At 37.7% G+C, this 10842-nt stretch overlaps 1 protein-coding gene across 1 annotated transcript; it reads right to left on the bottom strand.

Moving 5' to 3' along the window:
- Positions 1–3614: 3614 nt before the first annotated feature.
- Positions 3615–4602, bottom strand: LOC127654721 (cocaine- and amphetamine-regulated transcript protein-like). The gene is made up of 3 exons (XM_052142021.1): positions 4344–4602; positions 4135–4218; positions 3615–3896 (listed from the first exon to the last, which is right to left on the bottom strand). Exons 1-3 carry the CDS (start codon positions 4506–4508, stop codon positions 3789–3791), a joined length of 357 nt encoding a protein of 118 aa, XP_051997981.1. The 5' UTR covers positions 4509–4602; the 3' UTR covers positions 3615–3788.
- Positions 4603–10842: the final 6240 nt, after the last annotated feature.

Here is a 10842-nt window from a genome sequence, read left to right as displayed (position 1 = left end):
TAATGCATATTTCTGTCAATATCTAATTATATGTTAGTTCCAGAGCCTACTTATAGAGGGCATAACATTTTTGTATGTAATCTGTCTATTGGTGTAAACACTAAATGGGTCAAATTGGCAGCAATAACCTCAACCAAGCATTCCCAGGAGCTGCGGATTGGACCTGTGCAACATTCTTAAGGAATTTTGTACCATTCTTTCTTACAGAACTGCTTCATCTCAGCCATATTCTTAGGATGTGTGGTGTGAACGGCTCTCTTGAGGTCATTGTCCTACAGCATCTCTAATGGGTTAAGGTCTGGGCTCTGACTGGGTCACTTCAAAAGATGGATTCTCTATTTTAAATCATCCTGTAGTGGGTTTATTTAAATATTTATGGTCATTGTCCTGCTGCATCACCCAACTTCTACTGAGCTTCAACTGGCACACAGCAACCCTGACATTATCTTGTAGGATATCTTGATAAACTTGGGAATTCATTTTTCCCTCAATGATGGAAAGCAGTCCAGGCCACGAAGCAGCAAAGCTGCCCCAAATTATGATGCTCCCTCCAACGTACTTCACTGTTGTGATGGTGTTTTTATGTTGGTATGCGGTGCCTTTTTACACCATACATAGTGCTGCTTGTTCTTCCCGAACAATTCAACCTTAGTTTCATCCGTCCACTAAAAAGTTTTCCAGTAGCATTGTGGAGTGTCAAGGTGGTGTTTGGAAAACTTCAGGCATGCAGCAATATTTTTGTTGGAAAGCAGCGTGTAACAGATCTTTTGCACTCTTAGTAGGAAGCAGAGGACAGGGGACTTCAAACTCAAACGGTAGGTTTATTTGTACTCTCAGACAAGCAAGCGGGTGTGTGTGCGGGGCTCTCTCTCTCATGAGAGTGTGGTCCCTCTTTTATTGCTCTCCCCAGTGCTTACTGCAATCAGAAACAGGAGTTAGATATTATTGCGCTCAGGTGTGTACCCTTACCGCTTTCCCTCTCTCCGGACGAATGCTTGACCACGCCCCTGCCACTACACAGCGGCTTCCTTCGTGGTGTCCTAGCAAGGGTTCTTTTATACAACATTGAGCATTCTGCACTGTGCTTTTTGAGTTATTTTGGCTGGACGGCCACTTCTAGTGAGAGAAGCCACAGTATTTAATCATCTCCATATATTGACAATTTGTCTAACTGTGTTAAGATGAATATCTAGGCACTTCGAGATAACTTTCTAAACCATTCCAGCTTTATGCAAAGCAACAATTGTTTGTAAGTCTTCTGAGATGTCATTTTTGCAAGGTGTAGTCTACGTCAGCAGATACTTCTTGTAAATAGTATACTCAAAATATCTGAGTGCTTTTTATAAGTCAGAGTAGCTCTTACCCACACCCCCGATCTTGTTTCATTAACTGGATGCCAGGTTTGCCAACTGCTGACTCTAACATTTGTTGACGTCATTAGCCTAGGGGTTCACATACTTTTTCCAATCTACAATGAATGTTTGAATGATGCCTTCAGTATGTACAAGAACAATACAATAATTTGTGTTATTAGTTAAAACAGATTGTTTTTGTTCTTTATTGTAACTTACGTGAGGATCAAAACAGATTTTAAGACAAATTTATACACAAATCAGGTAATTACAAAGGGTTCACATAACTTTTTGTGTTTATAAAGTCAATGAGGTGTTTTTTAATCTCTTGCGAATACAATGATCAGCTCTAATTCATTTAATTTAAGCAAATGTCAGTTTTATTACACATCACATACAGCTCACATTTACACTACACGTTTTCTTTCTCCCCAGGACCTGGAATTCCGTTAGCATTTGACAACTGATTGAATAACTTTTGAATAATTAAAAATAGTTATGATATCCCAATATTAAATGGCTCAAAGGGACACAGAAGTTTGATTGGTGTTATTGATAAAACACTTTAAAATTAGGCCACATCATATGCATCTATTCCTGTATGCAGAGATGTGTTGAGCTATTTCTTACGTATTTGGAATTATGCGTCAGGCATTATAATGTGCGTGTGTGGAAGTTAACTATAGAACTGCTTAAAAAATATTTATAGGCTATGCCTAAACATTGTTGCAACCTTATTTTATGAATCAAAAATACCCTACATCTTTATGCAGTTTGTAAATCATACTCCTAGTTGTGGTGGTACAAACATAGTAAAGATTTAAATGCATCCACAGTGTAAACAAGACACTGCAGAGCTCGTCCCTGCTCTCCCGATAGCAATCTATAAAATATTAACAAACATAAATGAACCTAACAATGAGTGAAAGTACTCATTTGGGTGCAGATTTTGAGTGACAGCACAAGGAATTTGGGTGTGATTTGCTGCTTGGCTGCATGCTCCTCTCAGGCAGAGCTAATCATGGGACAGTCTGTACTACTGTTCTTTTTCACATCCTCTCTGAGTCACGGGCAAATCTAAATACAGAAATGTCACACATTTTGTATCCTTTTTATAACTAAGCAGTTGAAAGCATATATACAGATTGATTAAGTGTAAGACAATCAAAAGAAAGAGAATGAAAAGGAATTGTTCAAATCCGTGATGTCAGATAAAAGAACATTCCTTTAAGATGGTGTACATGGGGATAAAATTATAAGCATAGTGACGTGATCAATCAAATCCCAAAATATAAGTTGCCCTTTGAAAATTCCTTGACTCCAGTGGCATCCTCTCATGCATTCCAGTTCAAATCAAGATTTGAAGTGTTCAAGTCTTACATTTATGAAGAATAGTTTACAATTAATAAGTTACACACTTAAGCTTCAAGAGGGAAAATGACCCACATTATAAGATATTATTTTGTCTTTGAGATCTTACAATATCTCAGAAAGAATTTAAGTTGATTATGATGTAATAGTCTAGTAGGCATGTAATCTACTTAGCTCTTTTAAACATCCTGCAATTTCCCTGCAACCAATAGTACTGATGTTTCTTGTAATTTAAGGGATATTTCACCCAAAAGTGATAATTCTGTCATAATTTACTCACCCTCATGCCATCCCAGATGTGTATGACTTCCTTCAACAAAGCACAAACGAAGATTTTTAGATAACTGTTTCAGCACTGTTGGTCCTTTCAATGCAAGTGAATGGTAACCAGAACGTTGATGCTCAAAAAAGCACATAAAGGCAGCATGGAAGTAATCGATAAGACTCCAGTGGTTTAATCCAAGACTTTAGATGTTAACTGATAGGTTTGGGTGAAAAACAGATCGATATTTAATTCCTTTTTTACTTTCACTTCCATAATGTGAAGGTGGAGATTTATATTAAAAACGACTTAAATATTGATCTGTTTCTCACCCACACCTATCAATTCACTTCAGAAGACATGGATTAAACCACTGGAGTCGTATGGGTTACATTTATGCTGCCTTTATGTGCTTTTTGTAGCTTCAAAGTTCTGGTCACCATTCACTTACATTGTGTGGACCTACAGATCGAACTATTCTTCTAAAAATCTTTGTTTGTGTTCTGAAGAAGAAAAAAAGTCATGCACGTGGGATGGCATGAGAGTGAGTAAATGATGAGAGAATTTTGACACAACTTTTTTGACACTATAGGAAACACACAGACTGCCTTAGAAAATAAAAGTTCACACAATTTATTCAGGTTTACTTACACTTCACAAGCAGCAAATAATTGAACAATCGTTCAAATTCATCTGTTCTTATTTTAGCACTTCATAATCATAAAAATAGAAATCACACAATGTATAAATATCTTTAGTATTAGTGTATGTGTATATTTCCAATTCATGTTCCATCTTTATCTTTACAAGCACTTCAGCAAAAAGTAATTGCAAAACGCTCCACGTGGACAGTCACACATTTTGCCAATTCTTGATCCTTTCCTGATGGCGCATTGCTCCCCAACGTCGCACTGATGTGAAAACAAAGCACCAGTGTTAGACAACTGCATACTGAAATATGCTATTCATTTATAGGTTAAGCAATTACCCAACATGGTTTGATATGGTATCGTTGGGTAAACTCCAAATGTGATTCAATACAAAAATGCGTGATTTTAATTAGAATTTTTTTTTTTTTACTCTACATACTGAGCTGATATGTTTGTCAAGTAACAAATAAAAAGGATCAAAATCCAGTTTTGTACTCACAGTGGGAACACGCCCAAACTTCTTTCCCCAAAGTGAGATCCGTTTACTCTGCAGTTTCTCCAGAACATCATGTAAAGCTCCGAGCTGCGAACATGTTCACATGGAAATTAAAGCACTAATACACTGCAAGTAAATGTATGTCAAATCCCTTTTAAAAACAAAAAAGTTTTCTATGCGCCAATAAAGACCGATTATAATGCAAGACTTACGAGCTGCTTTTCGTTGGTCAAATTCGGGTCCTTTGGGTAAAACTCTCTCAAAGCTCTCTTTTGTGAGTCAGATTCATTGTCAAAGTCGTCTACTTCAGCACCGTGAACGAAGGAGAGCAGCAACGCGCATGCCATCGCTGTTGTCCAGAGTTTGGAGCTCTCCATGGTCAAAGCCCAGAATGAACGCGTCCTCTTCACTGAGATTCAAGTCAACACTTCCCGCGGTTCAGTCACTTTATATCTTCTCCACTCAGAGACCACTCACTTCATTCCTTCTTTTGCTCCACCTCATACATTGATTGTTGTCCATGCGTAACAAGGACGCCGGCGATGACTCATTGCGTAAAGTTGCCAAGATTATATCAACAACAAGAGAGAGACAACAACATCTCAAAACATTGAGTGTTTACGAAATGTTATACATGATTGTATTTTTTAATCTACATTGTCTACATTACAAGGCTATTATTGTATTGTTCCAGATAGCTTACTAAGTGTAAGAATATACACTCACATAAAGGATTATTAGGAACACCTGTTCAATTTCTCATTAATGCAATTATCTAATCAACCAATCACATGGCAGTTGCTTCAATGCATTTAGGGGTGTGGTCCTGGTCAAGACAATCTCCTGAACTCCAAACTGAATGTCAGAATGGGAAAGAAAGGTGATTTAAGCAATTTTGAGCGTGGCATGGTTGTTGGTGCCAGACGGGCCGGTCTGAGTATTTCACAATCTGCTCAGTTACTGGGATTTTCACGCACAACCATTTCTAGGGTTTACAAAGAATGGTGTGAAAAGGAAAAACATCCAGTATGCGGCAGTCCTGTGGGCTGAAAATGCCTTGTTGATGCTAGAGGTCAGAGGAGAATGGGCCGACTGATTCAAGCTGATAGAAGAGCAACTTTGCCTGAAATAACCACTCGTTACAACCGAGGTATGCAGCAAAGCATTTGTGAAGCCACAACATGCACAACATTGAGGCGGATGGGCTACAACAGCAGAAGACCCCACCGGTACCACTCATCTCCACTACAAATAGGAAAAAGAGGATACAATTTGCAAGAGCTCACCAAAATTGGACAGTTGAAGACTGGAAAAATGTTGCCTGGTCTGATGAGTCTCGATTTCTGTTGAGACATTCAGATGGTAGAGTCAGAATTTGGCGTAAACAGAATGAGAACATGGATCCATCATGCCTTGTTACCACTGTGCAGGCTGGTGCTGGTGGTGTAATGGTGTGGGGGATGTTTTCTTGGCACACTTTAGGCCCCTTAGTGCCAACTGGGCATCATTTAAATGCCACGGCCTACCTGAGCATTGTTTCTGACCATGTCCATCCCTTTATGGCCACCATGTACCCATCCTCTGATGGCTACTTCCAGCAGGATAATGCACCATGTCACAAAGCTCGAATCATTTCAAATTGGTGTCTTGAACATGACAATGAGTTCACTGTACTAAAATGGCCCCCACAGTCACCAGATCTCAACCCAATAGAGCATCTTTGGGATGTGGTGGAACGGGAGCTTCGTGCCCTGGATGTGCATCCCACAAATCTCCATCAACTGCAAGATGCTATCCTATCAATATGAGCCAATATTTCTGAAGAATGCTTTCAGCACCTTGTTGAATCAATGCCACGTAGAATTAAGGCAGTTCTGAAGAGGAAAGGGGGTCAAACACAGTATTAGTATGGTGTTCCTAATAATCCTTTAGGTGAGTGTACATTCTACTGCTGGTGTGTTCCATAACAAACATAAATGGGAAATACTGGGAATGGATGTCACACTTTTTACTGGGGTGAATATTTCTCATTGTTCAATTTTGAAGTACATTTCTGAAAAGTCTTATATAATAGATGTTTAATAGCTATCCATTATAGTTATTAAGCTATGATAATAGTTATGTAATAAAGCTATTTAACATTTCCACTATTAATGCCAACACTGACAACAATGTTAACCTAAAAAAATGTATGTATATTGTGATGTATTCTGATGTTTTATTTTTTATCATAGAGACGTTGCAACAAATATAGAACAGAATTCAGTCAAACGCATATCTACGCATAACACATCATTTATACATAAGCTACACATATATACACTACCGGTCAAATTTCATTATGTTTCTTCACATTTTAGAATAAGAGTAAAGTCATCAAGACTATGGAATAACATAATTGGAACTATGGAATTATGTTGTGACTAAACAAAATCCAAAATAAATCAAAACTGTGTTATATTTTAGCATCTTCAAAGTAGTCACCCTTTGCCTAGAATTAGCAGACATGTACTCTTGACATTTCCTCAACCAACTTCTTGAGGAATCACCCTGGGATGCTTTTTAAACAGTATTGAAGGAGTTCTCATCTATGTTGGGCAATTATTGGCTGCTTTTCTTTATTATTTGAGCCAAGTCATCAATTTAAAAAAATATATATATTTTATAAAATTTTAGTTTTATAATGAAATAAATTAATATGGTGGCAAAATTATATTTTTGACTACAAAACTATTTTCAAACATTTAAGCATACACCTTCAGATCAAAAGATTTTTAAGATCATGAGAAACATTTCAGGTACGTCTTTCAAAACTTTTGACCGGTAGTGTATTTTCTCAGGCACTTAGTGAGGCACTTATAGATGAACAACTTACATAATTTCAATAGTACACCCAAATGACAATAGTCATATCATACTGTTCATGTGTTACACTTGCTAAAGTTTACTTACCCTTTGCTTCTTCAAATTGCAAGATCAAAAAGTCAGTCACTGACAATCAATGCCACCTTGCATAGCATGTATAATATAATATAATATAATGTGGAAAACAGATAATTCACTATTGTCACACAGACAATCTGTGATATAGTTGTCATTTGTATGAATATAGTAGCCTACTCATTTGTCTTGTAAAAATCGAAGAAATGTACAGTATATCCTGTGATAGTAAACTTACATAGATATGAAATAATCATAAAAATGTGATTTATGGAAGCACAAAAAACAAAACACTATTATATACTTTATCTAGGATCATTAATGACCCTTTTAAACTTTTGGTACTTAAGCAGTTAAAAAAATGTAGTTTGTTTTGTTACACTATTCTGAAAAGAAAGGTTGAGGAAAACTAAATAGGTGTGGGCATAACTCCAAAAAATGGATGAGGTACAGGGGGTGGATTGAGGTCCTAAGTCACTAAAGATCTGAGGTTTGTATTAAAGGGTTAAAATACCAGAATCAACCTGACTACATTAGGTTACACCAACATAACACATTTTAAGGGTTAGATCAAGTAGAACTAGCTCCACAAGGTAACAGTTGCAGGTTATACTGTATAGTGTAGGTAAAATGATACAGTTAATTTAGCACACATTGACCTTTTGTGACAACTTCTTGTCACACTATCTGGGGTAAGTTGTCAAAATGGAACCAAACTGGAATTAAACAGCCAATTATGAAATGTAAAATGTGAAATGTAACATATACTAATATTAAACTAGTGTTTTGGCCAACAAAATGTGACATCTTGCCCTGACCTGACATTCATGAAAATACCCTTGTCCTGAGAACAAGGATACCCTTGTCCTGAGAGCCTTTCCCAACAGCTATAGCAATATACACTCACTGAGCATTTATTAGGAACACCTGTACATCTACTAATTCATGTGATTATCTAGTCAGCCAATCGTGCGGCAGCAGTGCATAAAACCATTTAGATACGGGTCAGGAGCTTCAGTTAATGTTCACATCAACCATCAGAATGGGCAAAGAATGTGATCTTATTGATTTCGACCGTGGCATGATTGTTGGTGCTTGGAGGACAGAAGTTTCAGAGTAGCTTTTTTAATTGAAGACTAAGGTTTTGAACTAGGGGTTGGAAACCAACAAATAAAACCACTGCTATAGAAAACACAGATAAGTATGGTCAAAATTTGATTCTAAATCCTGTAATTACTGAGATAAAGCCCTCATCACAATTCCCCATCTGACAACTAGCTCCTGTCTTTTATTTGATCTGACCTTCAAAAATTACTATAGGTAATGAAACCTAATTTATTCTGATTTATTAGGTCACACTGAATAATTTTGAGATGAATAACACCAGTTAACTTAGATTGTATAGATTGAAGCACATTTTCAGATAACATGACAAAACACTCTTTTTTTTTTTTTTTTTTAACATCAGGTTTCCAGGTTTGAGAGGAAAAAACAAACAAAAAACATGAAGTTCATGATAAAGACCACAAATAAAAAAGGATTCATTCAGGTCCTTTCTTTCTAAAGCAACAAAATTCTAGAACATTTTATCACAACTTGATTTAATTGCGCTATATCCAATTAAATTTGTCAAATTGAAGTTTACTGACTCCATTTGAGTTTGGACTGCATGAATAATTTTTGTAGCATTGATGAAACTGGGCATGCATGGCATGGGACTGGGTGGGGTGAGCAAATGTTGAAATGTTATGCATGTTTGCACAAGATGAGAATAGAAGTGTCACAGTCTGTCTCCCTCTTGTTTTCTAGGACTCTTATTTTGAGGTGTTTCCCCTGGACTACTTTACCCAGTATGCACTGCCCTCATCACTGCCATCTGTTCCCGATCATTCTCACCTGTTATCCATTCCCTCATTAGCTCTTGTTTGTATATATATACCCTCTAGTTTTTGCATTCCTTTGTCAGTTCTTGTTTGTTGTTGTTTTGAGTTCCCGTTTGTTTGTTTAACTCTCATAATTTTTATTAAAGCCGCAAATAGATCCTACGTCTCACGTTGCATCTCAGCAACAACGCGTGACAGAACAACTGACCCACGTGAATCTAGCAACTGAATTCTGCTACTCAAGCAAGGGGACTGTCCAGTTGAGGATCACGTCCGTGAAATTTTGAATTAGAGAATTTAGCGCACAATCCAGACCACTCTCTTTGAGTGTTTCTTCCGGACCGGTACATCTGGCTTGTACTCACTGGACCCTCTGTGAATATGTGGAGAAGGCTCTGGAACTTTGCGGTTCCCGTTATACAGTGGATTATACAGTGGACACTGGCTACCCCAGTGCTCACGACCACGGAGGTCATTCCCCAGTCGGTGCCAGCTCTCGTCGATCCTCCCAAGGCTCTGCCTGCCTTCATCGAGCCTCTCCTGGCTCCATCCTCGGAGTCTTCCACGGCTCCACCTGCTCCCCAGAGACTCCTCCTGACCCAGTCCTCGCCCTGCGGCCGCTTCACAGGCCTCCTGACCAGGTCCCCTCACTGGTACCCTCTAGCTTTTGCATTCCTTTGTCAATTCCCGTTTGTTTGTTACACTGTCGTTTCTATTAAAGCCTGCACATATATCCTACATCTCCTGTTTCATCTCAGCAACTATGCGAGAAGGTTAGTGGTTAATGTTCTGTTGTACTGGTATAAAAGTGTCATTCTGGAGTTTTGGAGGTTACCATTGAGCTGAAGATTGGTGCTTCTGCTTAGGTTGAGGATGGACGTTTTTTTAAGTGATGCTTGATTCAAGTGCTGCTTAGCTCTAAACAGTTGCTATCAAATAAATAGTGCAACAGGTTCACTGCCCTTACACTTGCTCACCTGGCGTATACTAATGATTAAATTAAGTGGGAGCGACATAAGAATTAATTAGTACATTTATTTTGACAAACCTAATAAAGTTAAGTTAAAACTGCTATAGTACACTGATTTGACCTAATGCAACTAAATTATGTTGTCTGACTGAAACAAGACTAAATCTGAATGAAATACATTAAATTGCTTGCAAAAACAAATTTAAATTAAGTCAGGTAAATGACTTCATTTTTTTGAATGCAGGTAAAACAGAAGAGTGCAGAATTGTCCTTTATTCTAAAGGCTTCTTTATTTAAGAATATGTTGTCCATTTGCAAGAGAAAACTGATAAAATGTCATAATAGGCAAAAACCTGAGACTTAAAATGTTACCACCTTTTTGCTTATTGATCCTATTCTGGGCACAATAGGTGGTATTATGTTTCCTGCTGGTATATGCAAAACAAACCCTCACTTTGATCAGGTTTTAGTTGCTACATGAGCCCATTTGTCAGCTAGAGGCAGGAATCAAATCCGGTTTTACTGATTGCTCTGTGGGCTGCATGAGTCATATCAGTCCAATTACCATATGCATTATTACGGGTCAAACTGTTCTCTCAAAACAGTCTCGTACCTGTTTATTAACACCACCACTGTCATGGTATTTCCACTCACCATTCACGTCAAACCAGCACTATTTTCATCTTCCCAGAAAAATTATTCAATTTGTCCTAGACTAATAGTTCATAAACACGCATGTCATTTGAACGGTTTACCACCAGCAAATGTTTTCTTTTACACAGTCATAACTAGCATAACTTTTTCCACATGGCTTAAATAAGGTCCTGAGGATGTCATTCCTGTCACAAGCATGTAGACCATTTCTGAAGAGATGATTACTGGATAGGACATGATTGCTGTTGGGTTTCAAATCCAGAC

Source organism: Xyrauchen texanus, chromosome 2, assembly GCF_025860055.1.
Source record: "Xyrauchen texanus isolate HMW12.3.18 chromosome 2, RBS_HiC_50CHRs, whole genome shotgun sequence".
NCBI lineage: Eukaryota > Metazoa > Chordata > Actinopteri > Cypriniformes > Catostomidae > Xyrauchen > Xyrauchen texanus.
The sequence above is the reverse complement of the archived record's forward strand: the minus strand, read 5'-3'. Positions and strand labels throughout refer to the sequence as shown.

Bases quoted from the DNA above. Each gene is read 5' to 3' on its own strand.
- LOC127654721 (XM_052142021.1), bottom strand. From the start codon at position 4,508: ATGGAGAGCTCCAAACTCTGGACAACAGCGATGGCATGCGCGTTGCTG. The intron at 4,219-4,343 runs GTAAGTCTTGCA...ACATGTTCGCAG, and splicing joins TGACCAACGAAAAGCAGCTC to CTCGGAGCTTTACATGATGT. The intron at 3,897-4,134 runs GTGAGTACAAAA...TTTTCACATCAG, and splicing joins AGTTTGGGCGTGTTCCCACT to TGCGACGTTGGGGAGCAATG.